The 24,450-nt window shown below is 42.8% G+C and overlaps 4 protein-coding genes across 5 annotated transcripts; 2 read left to right on the top strand and 2 right to left on the bottom strand.

The window, feature by feature from the left end:
- Positions 1 to 126: 126 nt before the first annotated feature.
- Positions 127 to 4,101, bottom strand: fignl1 (fidgetin-like 1). The gene is made up of 2 exons (XM_053436295.1): positions 3,751 to 4,101; positions 127 to 2,677 (listed from the first exon to the last, which is right to left on the bottom strand). The coding sequence occupies exon 2, from the start codon at positions 2,658 to 2,660 to the stop codon at positions 714 to 716; it is 1,947 nt and encodes a 648-aa protein (XP_053292270.1). The 5' UTR covers positions 2,661 to 2,677; positions 3,751 to 4,101; the 3' UTR covers positions 127 to 713.
- Positions 4,102 to 4,605: 504 nt separating this feature from the next.
- ttl (tubulin tyrosine ligase) lies at positions 4,606 to 12,121 on the top strand. 2 transcript variants are annotated; one of them, XM_053436518.1, is made up of 7 exons: positions 4,606 to 5,363; positions 5,576 to 5,654; positions 5,764 to 5,996; positions 6,190 to 6,325; positions 6,420 to 6,578; positions 8,122 to 8,265; positions 9,003 to 12,121. In XM_053436518.1, exons 1-7 carry the CDS (start codon positions 5,165 to 5,167, stop codon positions 9,199 to 9,201), a joined length of 1,149 nt encoding a protein of 382 aa, XP_053292493.1. In that variant the 5' UTR covers positions 4,606 to 5,164; the 3' UTR covers positions 9,202 to 12,121. The 2 variants fall into 2 exon arrangements, with proteins under 2 accessions (XP_053292493.1, XP_053292492.1); XM_053436517.1 differs by having other exon boundaries at positions 6,420 to 6,689.
- Positions 12,122 to 12,601: 480 nt separating this feature from the next.
- Positions 12,602 to 20,356, top strand: polr1b (RNA polymerase I subunit B). The gene is made up of 15 exons (XM_053436713.1): positions 12,602 to 12,839; positions 13,699 to 13,866; positions 14,010 to 14,156; positions 14,254 to 14,386; positions 14,504 to 14,640; positions 15,338 to 15,561; positions 15,676 to 15,847; positions 16,265 to 16,436; positions 16,524 to 16,805; positions 17,414 to 17,547; positions 17,628 to 17,798; positions 17,881 to 18,037; positions 18,158 to 18,354; positions 18,475 to 18,725; positions 18,859 to 20,356. The coding sequence occupies exons 1-15, from the start codon at positions 12,663 to 12,665 to the stop codon at positions 19,739 to 19,741; spliced, it is 3,405 nt and encodes a 1,134-aa protein (XP_053292688.1). The 5' UTR covers positions 12,602 to 12,662; the 3' UTR covers positions 19,742 to 20,356.
- Positions 19,936 to 24,233, bottom strand: nanp (N-acetylneuraminic acid phosphatase). The gene is made up of 3 exons (XM_053436714.1): positions 24,098 to 24,233; positions 22,244 to 22,439; positions 19,936 to 21,249 (listed from the first exon to the last, which is right to left on the bottom strand). The coding sequence occupies exons 2-3, from the start codon at positions 22,328 to 22,330 to the stop codon at positions 20,608 to 20,610; spliced, it is 729 nt and encodes a 242-aa protein (XP_053292689.1). The 5' UTR covers positions 22,331 to 22,439; positions 24,098 to 24,233; the 3' UTR covers positions 19,936 to 20,607.
- Between the last annotated feature and the right edge of the window lie 217 nt (positions 24,234 to 24,450).

The raw sequence follows: 24,450 nt of genomic DNA, 5'->3' as shown, positions 1-24,450 counted from the left end.
GAAGGATGAAGAGGGAAGAGACTGATTTGGACTTCTGGGGGATGACGCCAATACTGATATTAGGGAGTTAATTTTTCTGATATTGATAGTTTAAACTTAACAAAAATACACATATTTTCTGCATAGTTAATTCTGTAAAATAAGTTTTTAATATACGCGGATATCAGCAAACACAGATTCCAATATGACTGTGAAAAGCTCATATCAACCTATATATTAGTTAGGCTCTACTTACACTCTGTTCAAACTCTGAGACAGAACAAACTTTACTTTGTGGAATTTTACTCTATTTTATTCAAGTAAAAACAACAAATTTGAAAACTTTATTTATTGAAACTGAACTAAACAAGACAAAAGTGAAGTCTTAACATAAGTGATATTGGTGAACATGTCTCTTGGAATATATACCAACTGCTGAATGTTCAACCTTATTATTAGAAAAAGGTTGCTCACTGTATAAACAGAGTTCCCCGTCTCTTTTAGAACACAGTTTATCTAAACAACATGGTGCCTAATGCTTACATCGAAGTTCAGAGCAAAGAATGTGCATAAGAACAAGCTTCAGACATTGAGTCCACACCCCTCATGTTGTTTACATGCATAGCATACATTTTTTTTCCGCTGCTTTAATATTTTACAGAGCTGAAACTTTCTCTCATCCCAGTTCAAACAGAGGTAGAGGACAAACAGGATGGGGGGGGGGGTCAAATGTTTTAACGGCCACATCCAAAAGTCTTGTTCCACTCTTCATACAGCTCCAAGTCTTTTGATGAGACACTGGGTCGAACCGTCTTCAGAGCCTCCTGGAAATCACAGTAGAGGATTGGTCGCACTTGGTCTGCGGTGATGGTGGCGATGTCGCTGAGCTGGATGCTTCGGATGGGCCCCAGCGCCGCCTCTCGACACAGCTGAGTCATGTCAGCCCCGGAGAAGCCCTCAGTACCTGTCACCACGCTGTTCAGCTCCGGCTCTATCAGCTGGTTCCTCTCCTGGGCCATGAGGTTGGTCACGATCTGCCACCGGGCGGTTGCTTCAGGCAGGGGGATGTATAACCTCTTTGACAGGCGCCGCCGGGCAGCCTCGTCTATCTCCTGAGGCCGATTGGTGGCGCCCACCACTAGGACGCGGTCCTCCGCTGCTGTGGCTGCTCCATCCAGCTGAACCAAGAACTCTGTCTTTATCCTGCGTGATGAGTCGTGTTCCCCGTCTGTTCGCTGGGACAGCAGAGAGTCAATTTCATCAATAAAAATGACAGCAGGCTGGTGACAGCGGGCGATGGCAAACAAGGCCCGCACCATTTTTTCTCCTTCACCAACCCACTTTGATGTGAGCGATGAGGCACTGATGCTGAAGAATGTGGCACCTGATTGACATGCAATACATTTTCCTATCAGAGTTTTTCCTGTTCCTGGGGGCCCGAACAACAGGATGCCTTTGGGCGGACCCCTGAGGCCAGTAAAGATGTCAGGTCGCATCATGGGCCAGACCACGATCTCCTTTATGGTGGTCTTGGCAAACTCCAGACCTGCGATGTCATCCCAGGACACAGGAGGCCCATGGTCCATGATCTCACTCATGATCAGCTCGACTATCTTTGGCTCAAAGTTTTTCAGACTCTCGTCCACGATCTGAGGCTCCGTATTGGAGTTACGGCTCTCCCCCCCTTCCTCCCCCTCCTGTCGTGGAATGGGTGACACAAATTTCGAAAATGTACCTCGAGGCCTGTTAGCACCCAGAGATTTTTTCACAGCTGCTGCCATCCCAGGGGCCTGGCCTCTCTGGGGCTGATGGGAATTTTTCTTCTGTTTGTCAACGATAAACTGCTCGCGAGCCGTTTTGAAGTTGCCCCCAGGTCTCGGGTCAGCGGCTGCTTGACCTCCGTGTGAGCCCCTGCCAACGTCCCCTCCATCTGGGTTGTAAAAATTCTTCCGCTTAGATGGATTTGAGGTAGAGACGAAGGAGGACTGGAAGTTTTGTGTGCCACCTGCAAGGCCAGGGCTTCCCTGTGGAAGAACTGAAGAAGAACAACTAAACACCGATTGTGGTCGAGCTGAAGGTCGAGAGGATGAGTTTGGATTAGCTGAGATTCCCTCAGAGCCTCTTGGCCTCTCTGCATGAATATTCGCAGGATTATTGCCACTGTTAACCTCTGTTTTAGACTGTGGTGGTCCTATGGGTTTCAATAATGCAACGTCTGACCTGACTGCAGAAAAGGGAGTTGACAGGGAGCTGCCTCTGCTCTCTGGTCCCACAGATATGTTAACATCTGCTGGTTCCACAAGGGAGTCTCCTCCTCCTCCCCCTGTCTGTGCCAGTATCATATTTTGCACGCAGGGCAGCTCCAGCACACTCTCCATAGTCAGGGACGACTCCCATTTGTCGCTGTGGTTCCTCTGACTGCGGGCCAGATGCAGTGCGCTCTCTGCGTAGTTGTTGAGCCCCGTGCGGGGGTCATCCGAGTCCAGCACCGCAGCATAGCGCTCGGAGTAGGTCCTGAGCATGCTGGCCATGCCGGCCTGTGAGAGCTGGGAGCTTGCCCATGCATACTGAATGGAGAGGATGTGGGCCCGGTAGGCATCTGCCGTCTGTTCAGGTGTACAGTTGCCAGATGAAATGTCAAAGGACCTCCTCTGCCATTCGTCCAGGTGTGCGCCACTCATGCCTGGCCTGCTCCAACCTGGTGAAGGAGAGGGGACAAGAGTTATTAAAGATGCATGACCTTAGTAAAAGCCAAGGCACACAATCACCCATGACCCACACGCACACAAAAGTTCTGTCTTAAAATATTACATTCTTAGAAGACTGTATAACTATTAATCTGAAACTACCTACTAACTCCACAAACTGGACTTTGAAATTTGAGCTCATCTTATCAGCTTCACAGTTCACACTTGGAGTGTCTGTTGTTTTATGTTCAGACGAAGTGCAGTGCCCAGTTTTGTGTGGTTTATTCATGCTGTCCATTCAATATTAAGACAAATGTAATAAACAGGCCACCAGCATTTTGTTGCAGTCAGTGTGGGAGGGGCAGTGTGCCTTCAGTCTGTGGACCAAGTTGACCATGTCTTCTTCCATGGCCTTAGATAAACCACAGCAGTTGTCAGCAAATGAGTCAAACTGCAGGTCAAACTCGATGAATGGTCATTCTAATAATTTTTTTATTTTACCCAATCAGATCGACTCAATTACAGAGCGTATATTTTAGAAAGTTGTGAACTTGGTACTGAAGACTCATCAAACAAACTCGTTTAAAAGTCACACAAGAGAAGAGTAACAAAGAAAGTTCAGATTCATTTTATGAAAAATATTGGCTGTGAAATCAAAGATTAACAACTTCACTCTCCACCATAGACTGTTGGTAAAAAGCGCTGCACACAACATCCAGTACACAAACACTAAAAAGTGACAGTATATTGTACATCTGTTTGAGGAGGACCCACTAATGACAAGGCTAATGACAAAGCTCAAGTAGCTGCAGCCCTTTCACACAGGACAAGAGAACAGCCCATTCAAAACAGGCAGATTTAGAACTGCACAGCCCTGGTGTGTATGAATGAGATGATGTGAAGATGAGCAGCTGCACAAAGTTCACAAAGCAAAGTTGCAGCAGTGTCCTTCAACGACAGACAACCATTGGTTATACTGTGGGATCAATATAACACTGTCGTATGTTGTGATAAACAGGTCCCACTTCCATCTGTTTAATGCCTCACAGCGCAAACAGGGCCAAGGAGGACGGACGTCACTTACTATTGATGATATCTTCTTAACTTCCCCGATTTTAAAAAGAGGAATACATGCACACTGCGCTACGAACACAACTCGTTAACACAGCAGCCATACAGTTTAGCAGTTCCCGCCTCCTGTTTCTTCCTCAGCAGTACGACTTCCTGTCCCGTCCCATTTCGTTGTTCTCAAACTTTAACGGGTCTCTGTCTGTCTCTTACTAAACGAACAACCAACATGTCTGTCTCTTTACTTAAGGAAGAACCACCAACTCGAGAATAAATATGAGGCAAACAAAGAACAAAATGAACAAACTTAATCCAAAATAGCGGAAGGGGACACATGTCGTGTAACAACAAGGGAGTGCTCCATTTATCCCCCAGGTTCGCCCAGAGACCCGCCCCTGTCAGTTAATGTGTTAGTATATCGCTTTATTGTCCACGTGAAACTTTCCATTGTTAATATTTACTGAGACAACAAATTAGATTCTTGCCGAAGTTCAAAAAGATCCTGTGTTGAATTTAAAACTATTTCTCTCAGTTGTAGTTGCCACACCACTCGGGTCCTCGCTGCGTATTTGTAGTGAGGTCTACGCCGCCATCGTGTGGTCACAAAGCGCTAAACAAATTAAGCGACTATAGTCGCCCCTTCACGTTGCATTATGGGAAATGTAGTACAAAATGTTAGAAATAAGGCAGAAAACGAAACCGTAATGTAAATTATTTTTTAAACAATCAGACTGGAACATTAATTGTATTCAAAGTTGAGTTATTTACTTATCCTGAAAGTCAGAAATAGTTGTTTAACAGCTACTCGTCGCGTCAGTGTAACAGTGTAAACTACAATAACCATAAGCAGCTTCATGTTAGTTCCGTCGACAGTAGATGACAGCCGCTAAGCTTCAGAGAATGAAGCACGCGCCGCCGGAGGAAATTGTACTGCGTTTGTGATGTTATGTAGTTAAATATCGCGTTTGTTTACATTTGCGTTGACGTTGATAATCTTTTCTCATTGGCCTTTAAGGAGGGATCCCGGAAGTCTGTTTGTTAGCTGTGAACAGTGGTCGCAGCCCGTTAGCCGAGCCTCAAGCGGAGACAGGGCATAGATGAACCCAGACGGGACCAGCCCCAGGAGCCGGTCACAGCAGCATCAGACACACCCTTGTCTGGAGGTGGCACTGGATAAACTGTGTCTGCTGACCGCCATGACACTGCTCTCCCTCTCACGCTGCTAATACAAATGCGTGTTAGCCTCAAACTACTGAGTTGTGAGTTAACCAGGATGTGTGGACTGGATCTGACTGACTCATCCTCCTCCTCGTCATGGCCCGGAGAGAAGAGATAACCCGGACCAGGCTCTGCGCTGCGGTGCTCACCAGGCGGCCTCTCAACTAACCGGACGGCTCAGCCATTGGCCCAGTCACGCTTTCTCTGTGTAAATGATAAGACCTCGCAGTCAGTGTGGCGTCATGAATTCCCCCGTGTACACCTTTGTCACCCGTGACGAAAACAGCACCGTTTATGCCGAAGTTTCCAAAATCCTGCTCTCAACTGGTCAATGGAAGAGGCTGAAAAGAGACAACCCCAGATTCAACTTGATACTGGGTGAACGGAACAGGCTTCCCTTCGGACGTCTAGGTAATCATGTTACTTTTGCAGTTGTCCTATGTTAGCAGCAGACAGAAGTGTGTGCGCGTGTTATTGAATGTCTATGGCTGCTGTGACTGTGCAAGGATGCTCATTACAACAACATCCTGTGCAAAGATCGTCTTTTTGTTGAGATGCGCAGTGGTGGTCACATGTGACTTCTCTGAAATGAATGTTAAAATGGCCTCACTTGGCTTTTACAGGTCATGAACCAGGACTGGTGCAGCTGGTCAACTACTACAGAGGAGCAGACAAGCTTTGCAGAAAGGCGTCCTTGGTCAAGTGTGTACTTGTTCTCTTGTCTCTCCATCATTCACATTACTAATGCACTTATGAGTAAATCATTTAAAGGGGATTACATTAGCTGACCATCTCCCTTCTCTGCCGCCAGGCTGATAAAGACAAGCCCGGAGCTGTCCGACTCTGGTAACTGGTTCCCAGAATCCTACATCATCTATCCCACTAACCTCAAGACCCCGGTGGCTCCAGCCACAAATGGCATGAGCCATCTGAAGAGCAATCCTAAAACAGATGAGCGAGAGGTTTTCTTGGCCTCTTATCACTCTAAAAAAGATAGTGGGGAGGGAACAGCGTGGATAGCAAAGTCTTCCGCTGGAGCTAAAGGTAAAATCTGTTACAAATGAGCCTTTATGACAGACATTTTACCTTAAGTGTCTTCTTAGATTATATTTTAGGTCAATATAATATATATTCTCCTTAATTAACCCTCTGTTATGTGATATACTGCACATATTATGTACAGTTTCAAACTTATAATGTTGTAAATGCCATTACTTATTCATACTCATTCCAACAGGGGCTGGTATTTTGATATCTCATGATGCTAATCAGCTGCTGGAGTACATCGATAATCAGGGTCAGGTTCATGTCATTCAGAAGTACCTGGAGAATCCTTTACTTCTGGAGCCGGGACATCGGAAATTTGACATAAGGTGAGTGTGTAGGGTTTAACCCACACAGATTGTGTTATTTGGTCTGAACCTTGTAAGTGAAGCTCGTTTGGTTTGTGTTGTGTGCGTTTGTCAGGAGCTGGGTGCTAGTGGACCATCAGTATAACATCTATTTGTACCGGGAGGGTGTGCTGCGGACTTCCTCAGAGCCCTACAACGACTCTGACCTTCAGGACATGACCAGCCACCTGACCAACCACTGCATCCAGAAGGAGCACTCCCAGAACTACGGCCGGTATGAGGAGGGGAACGAGATGTTCTTTGACGAGTTCAGGATGTACATGCTGAACACTCACAATGTCGCCCTGGAGACGAGCATATTACCTCAGATCAAGCAGATCATAAAGTAGGTCCCTCAAGTTTTGCTGTGAAAACCTTGGTGATCACATATCACATTGAAAGCTGAAATGTATCGTTTCTTTTAACAGTTGTTTAGTTCGATCCCAAACACACAAATCAGCCTATCTGGTGTGGTTGGAGGCATCTTCAAAATCTACTACTGAAACTTGTCAAGTCAAAACTGTCCTAACCTTAATTAAACCTGGAAGTCCCTTGGGATTGTATTTTATTTTTCTGGGGAGATGTGGCCAATATATAAATATCAATAGTCATTAGTTTGACAGATGCTTTACCTTTTACAATTCACCTTCAGGCAAGTACAGGTATATTAAAACATGTTAGCTGCATGACTCTAGTGATGGTAATATCAGTACGTCATCCATCCTTCGTTTTGGTCGAAACACTATCAGTGGTATTGCAATGAATATCTATTATATATATATATATATATAATACTATTTTACTTAGTACCACTATGAGTTTGACATTGTAGCTAAATGTCCTTGCTGGATTAATTATAATGACTTTAGTGACTTAAATTTAATTTGCTCTATTTGCTTGGTTTATGACGTTTTACATGCAAAAGAAATGTCATTCCTCAACTGTACTTTGTGACTTTTACCTGATAAACATAAGCATCAACAAAGGCTGCTGGCTTTATCATTGTGAACATGTCAGCATCTCGCTTTACTGCACACTCCAAGAGCCGTTACCATGGCGGCAGACTCTGAGTCTTGTTAATGGTATTATAAGTGATAATAAATCTCTCCGTATCCGACATGTGTTTTATAAACATCAGAGCTACTAAATCTCTAGATGCTGCAGTTCTTAGAAGTTCCTGAGAAGCTGCAGTTTAAAGTGCACTTGCTGTTGCTGTGCTCTTTACGAATCACTGCAGAGGTCACTGGATCTGAAGTTTAACATGCTGTTGTCCTGGTTTAATTCCACATGCAGTATTTAACATTGCACCAAATGGCAATGACAGTGAAAACTGATGAGTACATGTATTCTGTTAAGATAGTAATTTGAAAAAGTAAATGTAGCTAGGAAAGGCATTTTTACATATGAATCATTGTTGGAAAAAGATTCCTCAGAGTTGCGTCGTTTCATCATATCATTGTGAAGGATGGTAATCTCTACAGTTGTGAACACAGCCTCACCTGCAATGCAATCACTCGTATTAATTCATCATTTAACAGTGTGGAAACGTGAACAATAGTGGAAAACTGTAGAACGTAGTGCAGATTACAATAAGAGCAGTAGGAGTGCAATAACAGAGATAATGATGTTAGAAAAGATAATTCCTCTGCAACAGTGCATGCTGGGATGCCTTATTGTACATTTCCTTTCTAACAGTCAAGATCTGTGATTCGTTGATGCCTGAAATGTTGATAAGAAATATGTTTGGTTGGTCATGAGTCTGTCGTCTGGTCTCACAGGGGCTGTCTTTCATGTATTGAGCCGTCCATCAGCACCAAGCACCTGTCCTACCAGAGCTTCCAGCTCTTTGGATTCGATTTCATGGTGGACGAGAGCTTCAAAGTGTGGCTCATTGAGATCAACGGAGCTCCTGCCTGTGCACAGTCAGTAACATTCAGCTGATCATTCATGCTGAACATATTCTTTCTTGCTCTGCATCTCAGTCGATTTGTTTGTGACTTACACAGTGTTTCTCCTTTAAGAAATAGTATAGTTCTAGTTAATTTAGTGTACTCTGCCGCTTTTGTTCCTCCAGGACAGTTTTGCCTTCTATTTACAATATGGGGAAAACCAAGCTTTGAAAATTAGTTGCAACCTTCTCTGCTCTCTTCCCCCTGTTCAGACCTGGTATTTACATCTCCCCTGAGAGATCCAATCACAAGGGGACAGAGTTATTTTTGTCTGTTCATACCTGGCATTAAAACACATCCTGCAGGGATTTCCTGTGGCTTGCGATCAGATCTCACTTCCTTCCTCTAAATGCAAATAAAAACGTGAATAATTTTACAGATGTGTCCGTTGCAGAGTCGTGTTGGCGCGAGTGATATGAACAAGAGAGAAAGCAGCATAGCAGGGACAAGATTAAATATTTTATGATATTATGTGGTGATCAGTGGCCACAAACAAATTAATATATGGGAACTGAAGAGTAAAAATAAGTGTGATTCATTTTGAATGTGCAGCAGGTCAGACCCGTGGCTGTTGTGATGAGGATATATGTAAATACCAGGTCTGAAAATGTTTTCATTGTTTTAAAGTATAACCCTGATTCAACTTAAATTCATTAAATCAGTCTGACAAGTGAACATATTTTCACTTCTCCTATTCTCTCCTCCTGCAGGAAACTATATTCAGAGCTATGTCAAGGCATTGTGGATGTGGCCATTTCCAGTGTCTTCACCCTGAACAGCAGCAGTGACTCCCCCTCTGCCTCCACCTCTCCTTATTCCTCCTCTCCATCCTCCATGTTCACCACCAACTCCTGTTCCTCTCCCAAACTGAGGGCCCCTCTTCACGTCGGCCCTTTCACTCGACTGTAAGCTCACACTTGTCTCCTCCAAACTAGAAACTTCCCCATGCTCTGTCCTCGCCCATAGAGGAGATGTAGCACACGCCAGCGAGCAGGGCCTTTATTCAAACCTCCCACTCCCCAATTCCCCAGGCAAGTCAGGCGAGGTTGAGAGGGAGTCTCTCTTTTCATGGAAATCACTGAACTGCAGAATTAATCTCTGCGCTCCTCGTTATGCATATCATAAACGTGCGGATGCTGATGAACGCGTGGGAGTTTCTGAGTGAGGACGAGGTGCCCTTCCATCTCAGTCCCGCCGCCGCCAGTTTTCTCCCTAGGAAGATGAATGGAGCTCTGAGGGATGTAGAGATGCTGCCAAGTGAGACTAGTGCCTTACATTTCCAGCCATGCTCCCTTAAAAAGACTGCCAGTTAGCTTGCTCTGTTACCGTGACTTGTACTTGTTCTATAAGCATTTGCACTGTTGCAGTCAATGCAGTCATGATCCGTCCACATGAGTAAGCATAAAACAGATTCCCTGATAAGATCTTGGTGAACTTGTTATTTTCTCATCAGACACACATTTTTTTATTTGTTTTAATCGTTTTAATTTGAGTCTATTTTTTGATCTGCGGGATGCTAACAAGCCACAGGGGCTGCTCTAAGCAAACCTATGACTCCCTTCTATAATAGGAGCTAATATACGAACCAAATAAGTCTGATGAGCGAACCAGTCAAGGTTTGACATCATTCCTCTGACTTCGCAATGTGGACACTACAGAGTATTAACACGGAGGGCAGGATGGAGGCATTAGTGATCAGGGAGATCGTCCCTTTGCTCAAACGCCCAAGTTTACAGCAAGCTCCCTGACCTTTGACCTCTCCATGAAAACGACTCCCTTAATAGAGTTCAACGGTGTTGTTCCAGAAGTGAAGCTCCCATTAATTTTCAGATGTCACGTCAGTACAATCGTATCGTTTAGCATTACTACACAATGTTACTACACTATACACTATCTGAAACACTGTAGACGTACACACAAGACACAAACTACAATATATTGCAATACTATATCAACAATAAGGTTGAATTGAAGAACAAACCCGTTGGAAGTCGTTGGAAAGGGATCATTCGCAATGGTTTGTGAGATGTGTAGTTCCTTTGCGCTTAAAAATAATTCATAAAACAGTCCTGTACATTTTGCCTTTTTCCCCACTATTTCTTCAGCTCTGAATCCAATGTTTTATGGTCATGATTCATCTTGTTGCTGGTCGGCCTGGCTCCAGACTTTTTTTTTTCATATGTATTCTCTGAAACGTCAATTCAGAAAATGTATGGGAAATTTACTTCCGAAACCAGAGCCATTCTTTAAGTGGGGCGTTCAGTGTTTAGTTAAGCTGAAGACACTTTGATTTGTCATTTGAAGAGAGCATGTTCGTGTGAACGCATGTCGTAGAACGCATCCTCATTAACAGAACCGTTTGCCCCCAGTTTGTTAAGAGCTGCCCTTATATCTGTGTTCTACTTTGGAACAGATAAGAGTGTAAATGTAAAGTGTTGTTAATAACTTTGTGGATTATGTTCTTTTTAATTGTTAGAATTGAAGTAGAATAGATTGTCCAACGTTTGTTGTTGATGATTAGAATTAGTGTAAAACCCCATGAAATAAAACAAGTATAAACATTTGTTTATAAGGGAGCTGATGGAGACCAAATGGAAACCAAACAATTTGGTTAATTTGATGAAATTTGTATGTTTATTTTTTGTTTAAATTAAATTTGTATGTTGATTTATATATCATGGGGTCAGAAAAATGTTTGAGTTCTTTTATTTCCACTCTTTGTGAATAGCTGAGACATGAAATGGAACTGCCTAAGTTTCTTTACTCCCTAATGTTTAAGTAGTTTTTTCCTTCCTGGTCTCCAGAGGATAGGAGTGTGTTTCCATTCAGAATGAACAGCTGCATGCTGGGTGGTTGATTTTTGTTGTGTTTGCAGGGAGCTCATTTTAGATACAGAACATGTTAGTATTTCTCTCATGATGTTAGAAACCCTGCTGCTCCTCTGTTTTAACCTCAGTTCAGACGTGTGAGGCTTTGTTTCCTACACTATATGAGTAACATAAGTTAAGGGACACCGTCACAGCATTTATTCATGTTTTTAATCTCCTTGTATTTGTGTTTACTAGAAGACTCTGAAGAATGAAGGATATGCGAGTGGTTTGTAGGTCAGAAAAATGGGATTGTCTTGGGCGGGCTACACTGACATTATACAACTTTGTTGTAAAATGAATCCCAGAAACTAAGGACAGAGTCTGGTGAATCAGTTTCTGATTTCTGCTGTAGCTGAAAAGATGTTTGGAAAGATGATGATGTAAGTCAAAAATTGTTTTGTAGGGCACGATTATGTTGTTTATTAAGTTACAAGGGTTTGAAAGTGGATTTTGAAATCCAAAAGTAAACTCTCAGTATTATTTAAATTCAATTAGCTGGGAAATGTCTTTCCATCAAAGGGACGGGTGCCTTAGAGGGAATATTGAATATTCATTAAAAAAACAAACAAAAAAAAAACGATGAACCTCCTACATTGAAATGCACCTTCATTTGTTTGTACTGAAATGAATTAGCTTTGTTCATTATTCAACCTGTTGTGGATTCAATGATGTCATTTCCATGTCGTCAGACTTTCTTTGCACATCTGACAAACTTTCTCATATTTCGTTTTTTTTCCTCATCTTTACCAAAGATCAAATTCCAGTTGTAAAATGTTTTGTACTTACTTTAATCTGAACGTAGTCACATCGACTGGCTAACGGGATTGTAAAGCAAGTCTCATATTCAGGGCGACGTGTGTTCTGTGCTTCTGTTCAGTAATGTTTTATTCAGAATCTTGCATGAACATTTGTCTTTATCAGAAACAATACTGCTACAATAAAAAAAAAGTATCATCAAACTACTGGCATCTTTCTGACTTGACTTGAGTAAAGAAACATCTGTAGTAGACAGCTGTCTCCTGGTAATAAAGGACGATTTTACAGTATCCTCCAGTGACCGCTTTAATTCAAATCACACAATTATAATGTTGGATACTTGATGATAGTGTGTCAGATTTAGTATAAATTGTCCTGGTACAGCCTGACTCTTTAATAACTGTACACAGGAAAAATATAATGCCTAATGGTAAGGCCTTTGGTTTGGAAGGATACAAACCCATTTCAACATAAGTTGTGTCAGGTGTTTTTCTAAAAAGTTAAAATTAATTTTTTGCATGTTTATATATATATATTTTATTTATACTGCAAAAAAACTTCCTTGAGAACTGGATAGTAAATAAAACTTTGTCTCCACAAGGTGGCAGTAAGTCAACAACAAAGAAACGACCTGACGCATAGCCTGCACGCGAAGGAGAAGTTCTTCCTGTCCTGAGGGATGTACTTCCTGTGTCACTGTGCACATGTGGTAAACAAGCGTCCGTGTGTGTGGGAGTGTGGAGCATGGACTTTTCTAAAAAGTGGAGTAATTTACCCACAGGTCCGAGTCTGAAGAACCTGACCCAGGGCGGGTTCGGTGTCCTCAAGGAGACTCAACATGAGGCGGTTCAGGACCTGACGAAAGCCCAAATCGAGTCTTTCGACCAGGCTGTCACCAGCGGACTGATCCGGGTCGTGCAGGTCTGCTCTCACTTATTATTACACTTAGATATTACTGTATGTGGAAAATGAGCCCTAGCTGTCACCTTTAAATCAAATTTTACGTAGTACAAATATTTGTAAAATAATGGCTCTAAAATAATAGTCTTTAGCGGTTTACTATAAATAAAATGCTGCCTCCCTAAATTATGTATAATATAAAGTTAGTCTAGCTGTTTACTATAAATGAAATGATGCCTAACTAAATAATATAAAATAAAGTTAATATTTAGCTTTTAACCAGAAATGAAATGATGCCTCATTCAATTATTTATAAAATAAAGTTTGTAAATTTTAAATAAAACTGCCACAAACCAGATTATACAAAAGTTAACAGATAGTCTTTAGCTGATAACGCATATTAAATTACACCCAACTACATGACATATAAAATAATGTTAATATTTAGCTGACAACTATTAATGAAATTACACTCAACTAAATTATGCATACAATAAAGTTCATTCAGTTTTAGCCATGTTTGCTAACATTTGTTTTGAGTATTTCTTGAAATCTGTGTTTTCCTATTTGTGTTGGAAAACCAATCACTTAAAACACAATGTTCGCAGCTCATCTGATCTCAAAATGAGGAAACTTTTGCAGACTCTGTAATAAAAAGCTGCACAGCAACGCAAAACCCACCATGAACCTGGTTGAGTGCTTTGTCAATGTGAAAGTTAGCAGATTCAATTCACTAAGGTGTCTATGCTATCATTAGAGAGCCACTGTTATTGTTTCAACAGGAACCAATATGTCAGTTTTTGGGTCTCTGCGACTTTCTGTCAGTGTTTGTGTTGTGGAGGTTTACTCATTGTTTTGTGATGTGACGCGTGTTCTTCAGGCCATCCCTCCCCTGGAGTTCGCTGTCAAAAATGACAGGATCAGCCTTTCGTTCGTCGAGGCCACTATCAACAACCCGGTGGTGGCCAAAGGGAACGTCTGCAGGGACATGAGGGTGTTTCCTGCAGAGTGCAGGGGCAGGAGATGCTCGTACAAAGGAAAGCTGGTGGTAAGATTCATAAATAGTGTCATCATGATTTATTTTTAACTGTTTACATTTTCACTTCACCTATTACCTAACTTTTAATGCATCATCATTGACGGATCAAATCAACATGTGAGAGACTAACGGTGCCTGTTATTCACCCTCAGGCTGACGTCAGCTGGTCGGTCAATGGAGTTCCCAAAGGCATCATCAAACAGTCCCTGGGTCAGGTGCCAGTCATGGTGAAGTCCAAGCTGTGCAACCTCCATGCTATGTCTCCGAAAGAGCTAGTTGAACACCATGAAGAAGCAGAGGTAAGAGACACGTCTGTAATATTTAAAATATAAACACGTACCCATTATATGAATCCCTGTTCGTGAAAAAGTGTAATCTCCCTCAACATATTGACAGGAAATGGGAGGTTATTTCATCGTGAATGGAATCGAGAAGGTGATCCGAATGCTGATCATGCCGAGGAGGAACTATCCTATTGCCATGTCAAGACCTAAGTGGAAGAGCAGGGGCCAGGGCTACACTCAATATGGTAAGTGTAACCCCTCAGAGAATGTGCAGAAACTCAGTGACAGTGGGTGTGTATTCACAGAAATCTGTATCTTTTAAAATGGGTACCATTATCTTTTTCTTTTTTTTTTTGTCACAGGAATATCTATACATTGTGTGAAGGAAGAGCACACAGCCATCAACATGAACCTTCATTATCTGGAAAACGGGACTGTGATGCTGAACTTCATCTACCAAAAAGAGCTCTTCTTCCTCCCACTAGGCTTTGCGCTCAAGGTACTTATCAGGGAGAGTGTCTTTTCTGAAAAGAGTTGAAATCGTGCTTTGAACTGCTGGTTCAAATATTGACAACAAAGGCCATTTATTTTACAAGGAAAATGATTTAAATGGAAAAGCTCATATTATAATCACTCAGACCAGGGGGACAACAAAACAAAACAAAACAAACTAACTGGGAAGTGGCTGCTAACTTAACAGAAAATAATGAAAACAAACAGCTTGATTTAATAACTAGGTGAAACAGCAGAAAACAATCAACAGAAATGACAGTCCACCTCTGCTATTCAACATATTATAAATTCCATGTTTAACAATAGTTTTTGTGTGTGGTGCTGGTTGCTTGGAGTGAGCCATCTTGGTTTCTTATGTCTCTGCTTGGCAGCTAATCACCTTTTGAGCGGGGAACCGGACCACCAACCATGTCCTCACACCTCCACACATTATTTATGTACATGTGTGTGTGTGTGTATATATATATATACACAAGCACACACACGTACAGACATCATACATTTACATCAGAAAAATGACCACAGTAGTTTAAAAAATGAAGCAGTCTGCGGCATTCAATTTGGAGTGAAAAGAGATGTTAAGAGTCCACATCACAGAAGAGTTCCAAAATATAATAAGAATGACTTATTTTTGTGTTGGATAATTAGTTGATCAAGCAGACTTGCTCTGTCGTGCCCTCTAGGCCTTGGTGGACTTCACAGACTTCCAGATCTTCCAGGAGCTGATCAAGGGCCGCGAGGACAATTCCTTCTACAAGAGCTGTGTGTCGGAGATGCTGCGTATCGTCATGGAGGAGGGCTGCACCACCCGCAGCAAGGTGCTCAGTTACCTCGGAGAGCGCTTCAGGGTTAAGATGAACCTTCCTGAGTGGTACACAAACGAGCAGTGTGCCAACTACTTGATAGAGTAAGCTTTTATCAAAGATGGATGAGACATTTATGTTACTTAAAACCTCACAATGCACAAGTGTGGTATTTTAGGGTACATTTAGTAACAGGAGTTGTGTTCCATTTTGAACAGGGAGTGCATCTGTATCCACCTGAGGTCCGATGCGGAGAAGTTCTACCTGCTCTGTCTAATGACCCGGAAGCTTTTCACATTTGCTAAGCAGGAGTGCATGGAGGAGAACCCCGACAGCATTATGTGTCAGGAAGTGCTCACTCCTGGTCAGCTCTACCTCATGTTCCTGAAGGCAAGTTTGTTTTAAATCATTCAAACTGGTTCTGAACAACTGTTGGAGCTGATGTGGAACTGATTCGGTAAAAGTGTTTCCCATTAATTATCAAGACTGTTGCAACCCGACATACGTCCCACCACAGTTTCTTAAGAAACCAACATTTTTTATACCTTTCATAATAACATAAGAGATCTCTAACTGGGTGGGTGGAGCTGCAGTTCTATCATGGAATGAGGTTGTCTTTCTCACCTGAAAACTTATTTTAACTTGGAATGTTTCTGGTTTGAGTGACCTTCTTTGTGTGCGTGCGTGCATCCCCATTGCCGCCATAGAATAAATTACTTCTGTTGTAAATGATGGATAGAGGAATCATTAAGTGAGCATCTGCACTGATCAGCTGTAAGTGATTTAACCCCTAAGATATCTTCACAGGAGAGAGTGGCTGCTTGGCTGGTGTCTGTAAAGCTGGCCTTTGACAAGAGAGGCAGCAGAATAAATGGAGGATGGAACGCTGAAAACATTATAAAGCTTTTCAACATGGGCGGTGATATAACCAAACCGTTTGAATTTCTGCTGGCTACCGGGAACCTCAGCTCCAAGACAGGTGCGGCCACATGAGTCTGAATACGTGTCACAATACAAAAGCAGAGCTCATGTACTAAATACATATCGCTCTCTCCCCTGACCCCAGGTCTCGGCATGCTGCAGAGCACCGGTCTGTGTGTCGTAGCCGACAAGCTCAACTTCATCCGCTACCTGTCCCACTTCCGCTGCGTGCACAGAGGAGCAGCGTTCGCCAAGATGAGGACCACCTCTGTTCGTAAGCTGCTGCCTGAGTCCTGGGGCTTCCTGTGTCCCGTCCACACCCCGGACGGAGAGCCCTGTGGCCTCATGAATCACATGACAGCCAGCTGTGAGATCGTGGCACCAACCTCGTCCACCACGTCCCTGCCTGCTCTGCTATGTTCCCTCGGTGAGCTCCTTCTTCAGATTGCAATTCAGTTCATTTAAAGCCGAGTTCTCAGGAAACAAATGTCAAAGTTGCTGGATTACTGCATAGTTCACACTACTTGACTCGCTGTCATGTGATCAGGAAGCTTGCAGACATTGTGAGTTCATCCGACACACGAAAACTAACAGAGCTCAAATGGAACCCGACAGACATTAACAGACTGTGATTCACTGCCCCACTAACTCATGGTTATTTCCCTGATTACAGACATGTCGTGTGTTAAAAATCAGGTGCACCTCACCACTACACCTCATCATTGATTGGCTTGAGTTGTCATTGATTCCGACAAAATTTCCAGCAGATTGAAAATCCGACACTTCGGCGAGACTATATAATCATCTCTTTTAAGAGTTCCCACGTTGCGACTGCAGATCAAGCGCCAATAGGGGGACTTTTGTCTTCAAACTGAAAAAGTCGTCGACTGGCGAATCAGGCTCAAAGTCGTGTTGTGTGACTTGGCTTAAGCTGTATAGTCCAAATTCACCATGTTGTCCTGTTTTTGACACAAGTTTTAAAGCACGTCATTAAACTGAATTTCATATAAAGAAATCTTCTCTGTCTCCGGTAAGGTGTTTGTCCCGTGGATGGATCCCCTGGTCAACCCTTTGCAGACTGCTACCCTGTGGTGCTGGACGGGGCCGTTGTCGGCTGGTTGGAGACTGAATTAGCTCCAGTTGTGGTTGACTCGCTCCGTAGGTTCAAGGTATGATAGTGAAATATTAAAGAGCGGTACTGCACATGTTGTATGTGCAGAAAGGTGACATTTATATGAAATACCTTCAGGTACTGAGAACAAACAAGATCCCTCCTTGGACTGAGATCGTCCTGGTTCCCAAGACAGGCAAGGCCAGCTTGTACCCAGGCCTCTTCCTCTTCACCACGCCCTGTCGTATGGTTCGGCCCGTACGCAATTTAGCTCTTGGAAAGGAGGAGTTAATTGGCACCTTTGAACAAGTATGTGTAAAACCAAGATTTGAAAAAGATGTATTGGTAGTTCTAACCAGAACACAACTGAAATTCCTCTACCTTGCTGCAGCTTTATACCAATGTGGGCATCTTTGAGGGGGAGATCGAGCCCGGTGTGACCACACACCAGGAATTGTTCCCTCACAGCATGCTGAGTGTGGTGGCCAACTTCATCCCCTACTCAGATCACAACCAGAGTCCTAGGAACATGTACCAGTGTCAGATGGGTAAGTCTGAGGACACAGCTAGAGCCTGCACACACCTCCACTGGTGAACCGGCTGAGTAGATTCAGATATTCCAGTTCTTTCATCGTGTTTGTCAGAGACTAAACATGTGCTCTGTGTAGGTAAGCAGACTATGGGTTTCCCCCTGCACTCATTCATGGACCGCTCAGATAACAAGCTGTACCGGCTCCAGACCCCACAAAGCCCGCTGGTCAGGCCCTACATGTACGACCACTACAACCTGGACAACTACCCCAGCGGCACAAACGCCATTGTGGCCGTCATATCCTACACAGGCTATGACATGGAAGATGCTATGGTCAGAAAAATACAATAGTTACTATCATTTTTTACTCGGAACAGAATTATGAAACAAGACACTACATAATGAACTAATGACGATTATTTAAGTAAAATCCACATTTATCACACCTCTTAGATTTTGAACAAGTCCTCTTGGGAGAGAGGGTTCGCCCATGGAAGCATTTACAAGACTGAGCTGGTGGATCTGGCAGACAAGGTGAAGGGAGAGGACGGCGTGGTGTTTGGGACCAAGCCAGGTGATCCTAAGGTGGACGGAAGGCTGGACGGCGATGGACTACCTCACATTGGATCAACACTTAAATATGGAGACCCCTACTACAGCTACATCAACCTCAACACGGGCCAGACCTCCATCAACTACTACAAGTGAGTCTTTTTTTCATCAGCTCACTAAGTTATGCCCCTTTCAAGACAATGTTTTTACTTTTCATATTCAAGAAAATGCATTGTTAAAATTTTAAAATTACAATTATTGTGTTTCTCCTCTCTTTATTTTTAGGAGCCAAGAATCCTCTGTAGTCGACAATATAAAGATCTGCAGCAACGACAACGGCTCAGGCTATTTCAAACGAGTTTGCATCACCATACGAGTGCCACGAAACCCCACCATCGGGGACAAGTTTGCCAGTCGCCACGGGCAGAAGGGCATCCTGAGCCGCCTGTGGCCGACTGAGGACATGCCCTTCACAGAGAGCGGCATGACTCCCGACATCCTCTTCAACCCCCACGGCTTCCCCTCCCGTATGACCATCGGGATGCTCATCGAGAGCATGGCCGGCAAATCCGGCTCCCTGCACGGGCTGAGCCACGACGCCACACCCTTCACCTTCTCTGAGGAGAACTCTGCTCTAGAGTACTTCGGTAAAATGCTCCGGGCTGGAGGTTACAACTATTACGGCACAGAGCGGCTCTACAGTGGCCTGAGCGGTCTGGAGCTAGAGGCCGACATCTTCATCGGGGTCGTCTACTACCAGCGGTTGCGTCACATGGTCTCTGACAAATTTCAAGTGAGGACCACAGGAGCGCGAGACAAGGTGACCAACCAGCCGGTGGGAGGGAGGAACATCCAGGGAGGCATTCGTTTTGGAGAGATGGAGCGAGACGCCCTTTTGGCGCACGGCTCGTCCTTCCTGCTTCAGGATCGGCTCTTCAACTGCTCGGACCGATCAGTAGCTCAGGTGTGCATTGACTGTGGCAGCCTCATCTCCCCTCTGTTAGAGAAACCACCTCCCTACTGGTCGTCCATGCGCCACCGTAAGACTGTGTGCAGCCTGTGTGGCAAAAGTGACTCTATTGACTCGGTGTCTGTTCCTTACGTCTTCCGCTACTTTGTAGCCGAGCTAGCAGCGATGAACATCAAAGTAAAATTAGATGTAAAGTAAATTTTACAGTAGAATGAGTAGATACCTGCCTTAAATATGACAGTACTAATCAGAAGGAATTTGTTTTATGAATCTGCTTTTGTTTTGTTAAAATGTGTCTCAGTAAAGCTGCTGGAATGAACCATGCTTCAGATCAAATATACTGCACAGACATGATGTGTATAAAAAGCAGCCAAATTCCCAAGACACTCAACTGCTTTGTCCAGTGTTTTATTAGCAGAAATGACCAGCATGTGATGGGGTGAATGTACTGACACATTCTGTTGAGGTGTATACAAATAAAAGTTTTTTATACAGTCATTCTGAGTGTTGAATAAAGAGGAAGTATTCAGACACATTATTTAAGAAAAGAAGCAAATCCATACAGACACACAAAATTTCCCAAGTAAAATTATATAAGTACAATCAGCTTAAGCAAAAGTGCTAGGTCTGCAATGAAAGGGCCCCTGTGACTAATAATTTATATATTATAGTTAGCTTGTTGATGCATTTACTGTTTGAAGTGAAACTAGTTTTCAATTACAGTATATGGTTTGTATTTTGTAAGCTTGTATTTTTTGTGTTAAGAAGCAGAACATGGAAAAGCCTGAGTAAAGTACATGTGTCACCAAATTATATTTGTGTACGTATTTGAGTAAATGGTATGATTACTTTCCACCACTTTATGAATGAATAGTTGGTACCTGAGTGCCCGCAACAATGATTACAAATTCTACTTTGGACTCCCATGTAGTTAAAAATGTAAACATCAACAGATTGCTTAAAATGAATAAAAGCTGAGAGATATCCAGGTCATGACATTCATCTTAAAACATTTTCACGAGATCCCACTTGAAATTATGTCGGTTCCAGTCACCATTTGATTCTTAATTCAGCTGTTCCAGTACATGTGGCAGGTCCAACACTGTGGGGACAGTGTAGTCTGGTTTCACTGAGCCCTCTGGCACTGTACCTCCAGCACTGCTGATCCAAACTGTGGCCCGTACTCCAGCATTAAAGCCCCCCTGAATATCTGTGTCCAGAGAGTCTCCAACCATAACACAGTCCTGGGCCTCCACCCCCAGCATGTTGAAACACAGTGTGAAGATGGAGAGGAATGGTTTCTGCTCTGCATGTTCCCCCCCAACCACAATGGCATTGAAGAACTCCTCACATTTGACTGCCTCCACTTTCTCTCTCTGGGTCTGAGCGACCCCGTTGGTCAGCAGCAGCAGCTTGTATCGGCTGCGCAGTTGTTTCAGGAGGTCGCAGATTTGAGGGGACAGACTGAGAACTTCCAGCCGACTGTTTTTCCACAGAGAGTAGCACTGAGCTGCGAGAGACGGCGTGGTAATACTGCCCACTGTCTCCTGGAGGCTCTCCTCCCAGTGACCCGCTCGTACATCATCTATGGATCGTCCGGCTGCAGGTTCAAAACACTCACGGAAAAGCTTCTGCTTGAACTTGTCACAAATGCTGCTGATGGTGTCGTCATCGAGGCCCAGTGTCGTCTTCAGAAGTTCACCGGTCTGTGAATCACACGCAACAGATAAGAGGTTGTGTAAGAAATATGATGGACACTTATTTTGATGTATTTGGGAATTTGGCAACCTTTTAATAGTTGTAAATAACAATAAGATTTTTAAATGAGGCAAATATTTTGGATTGTGTTAGTGCTGGGCAATAAAACAATATCAATTATTGCGATATATTTATAATTAAAAGTATATATCGATGCACATCGATATATTGCTTTTGCATTGTGTACTGTAAGCGCAGTTAGAAGACATAACTGATCTACCTCAGATTTGTAAAATGTTTTGCTGTTTGTCATTTTCTACTCATAGAGAAGACTTTAATCCACATCCTTCACTCAAGAGCTTCAATCAGTCTTCAAACTTTTACAACTTTGTTTAGTTTGTCCAGTCTGGGCTACTGTAAAAAAAAACATGGCAGCCTCCGTAGAGAGGACCCTCTCCTGATGTAAATGTTATGTTTTAAAATATAAATGTCTCAATCTAAGGTCAAGAAAATAACAACTCATACAATTCAGATTAAACACACCAATGAAAAAATCCCAAGGATTATTTTGTATTCAACTTCTGCAAATAGATCCCTTTCACTTGAATCTTACACCCTGAACCTTTAAACGTGAAAAAAAGATAAGTCGTCCAGTTAAATAGGATGCATAACTAATTATCATTAGAGTTTATCCTGCTGTCACAAATCAAAATGTCTGGCATGAAGACACATATTCAAATTGCACAGTACATAAGCTCGGGCCACAGGAGAGGTGTCAGTGTCACCTCCTTCAAGCTGAAGCTTTGAATATATCCAGTTTCTTTCTTCTCGATGACAACAGTGATACAACATTTCCAAAACCAAGAGAAGCTTAGTTCACAGTGTGTCTGTGTTATCTGGTGACCTGAAGTTTAATGGATCAGCAGCTGAGTCCCCCCCCTCAACTCCACGTCACAAACATGGCCGCTGACCCACCGACGCTACATGAGGAATGTGAATCACCTTTCGTATCGCCAGTGCACTCGCCCTGCTGGTTTCTATCAGTGTGTTGTCCAGGTCAAATATTAAAGCCTTCACTTCCCTGTCCATGGCTGCAGGTCACCACACCGCTGGGTTCAACGAGGAAGCACCGCGGACTGAAGTGCATGCTGGGATCTGTAGTTCTGCATAAATGCTCAGCGCTTGCAGGTTCTGTCCTCTGGAGGGCGCCAGATAATAAAATGAGAGTGATTATTCTAATTTATTGCGAGTCGGCACATGAGGTCATAGATTAGACTTTAAATATTTGTATTTAATCTTGATCTATTCAGGCAGTCACATTTCAGAAGATTCTGAAAAAACATCACATATTAAAGATGTAAAATGTCCAAGGGGAACAAAAGCTTGTAGTTTGAGGGAAGTTTGTAAATCATTTCATTTAGAAGGTTTAACTGAATCAACATTGGTGCGTACATGAGGGATGTCTACAGTTCAGAAGTTACTGGACCGTGTGCTGTATGTACTAGTTTTACAGAGAACAATGATGTGAGATAAATAACAATAGTTTTATTCAACCATTTTTATTATTATTTGTATTGAATTACATTTATTATTAATTATTTATATATTTATTTATGAAGATTTATAGTACATGCATGGCCAGAAAAGCAGTTTGTATAGAAGCATAGCCTCTATATTAATAGGCTCCATGTGGGGTCTGGCAGGTAGGTAAACAAATACATCCGTGTGTAATAATCTCAGCAAGCTCTCCACACAAATCTCCCATGCACTAGTTAGAATACATCATTAAAAAGTACATTATATTTGAACCTTTGTGGGAAAAACAAGTAAATTAAAGGCAAACATACTGCATAAGCACATATTAAACTATAAGTAGGTTACTGACTTTATTGCGAATATAAGTGTTTTTGAAATATTTGAAAATATTTAAGGGATTTACAAATAATAAGGTTACTGTGGAGACGCCAGTACACATGTTATATATTTATTATATACGGTAGGTTACATTTGAATAAATGTATTTAAACAACAAATTAATGGAAGAATTTAAAACAGTAAAATAAATGTACATAGATACTCTCGACACATGATAAAACTCAAAAGTCGTCAGTTTTGTGGGAAGAATTGATCCATAGTGAGAAGTTTCCCTCATTTTACTCCTCACACACCATGTTTCACACGCCACGCATATCTCTTTTCAATCAGGAACAATTATTCAAGTCGTTGATGACTGATCTGTGGTAGGATCCTGTTATTATTACCCACCCTGAATTATTTCTAGAGCGTTAACCAGAACCAAAATAGACAATCAGTGTCATCACTTGTCTAATTAAATGCCTTACGTGACACTTGACCATGGATATTGCCAATTGAAACACATATTACGTGACACTCTCTTTCCAAATCGAAACCTACCTCATTTCTTATGCAACCTGTCCTCTAACTCGCTCTCTTATCTGGCAGCGGGCCAGAGGTTCACACGCAACAGTGTGCAGGCCTGTTGCACTACTTTACCAAACCCCATCAGAAATCACAACAATCCTCTCACACTTGTGCTGAGAGGAAACGGATTCCAGATCAGGTGCTCCAGTCGTCAGCAGCAGCCTGACCTAATTATCTCGGTTTCGTTGGCCAGAAAATGTCAAAGATAAACTGTAAATCAAGGAATGATGAGAGAGGCCTAACCTGCTATTAGCCGTCAGAACAAACAACACCTGCTGCTCGCATGCAAAGGAGGAGTATGCTTAATTAAAAGAGACACTCGCAGCAAATGACCTCAAAACCGTTTTTGAATAACTCTCAGCCATAAAAAGCAGAGAGAATCATAAACATTGGATATGTGGAGAGGGAACTTACAAGTGTTAGGATGGAATTCCCCCTCTCATGCGAAGGAAGAGAAAAAGAAGGAAAAGGTTTTCCCTAACAGGCCAACTGTGACTCGTCCTAAAAAGTGCAGGCATCTGAAGGACGGGTGAGGCCTGGTGTCTTTGTCTGCACGACACCATTCCTCTTTTATCTGTGTGTGTGGCCGCGGCTGCACATAGTCACACGCTATCTCTCAGTTGGGCACGAATCTCCCCACGAAGGGGTATTGTTCCACCAAACACCTTACAGACCTTTTTATAGCAGGAAGACAACACGTTTGATCCGTCTCATTTTTCCATAAACACTTTGCCATCAACTATTATGTTCCTGGGACCCCTTCCTTT

This window comes from Pleuronectes platessa, chromosome 12 (genome assembly GCF_947347685.1).
Source record: "Pleuronectes platessa chromosome 12, fPlePla1.1, whole genome shotgun sequence".
Classification (NCBI taxonomy): Eukaryota; Metazoa; Chordata; class Actinopteri; order Pleuronectiformes; family Pleuronectidae; genus Pleuronectes; species Pleuronectes platessa.
The sequence above is the reverse complement of the archived record's forward strand: the minus strand, read 5'-3'. Positions and strand labels throughout refer to the sequence as shown.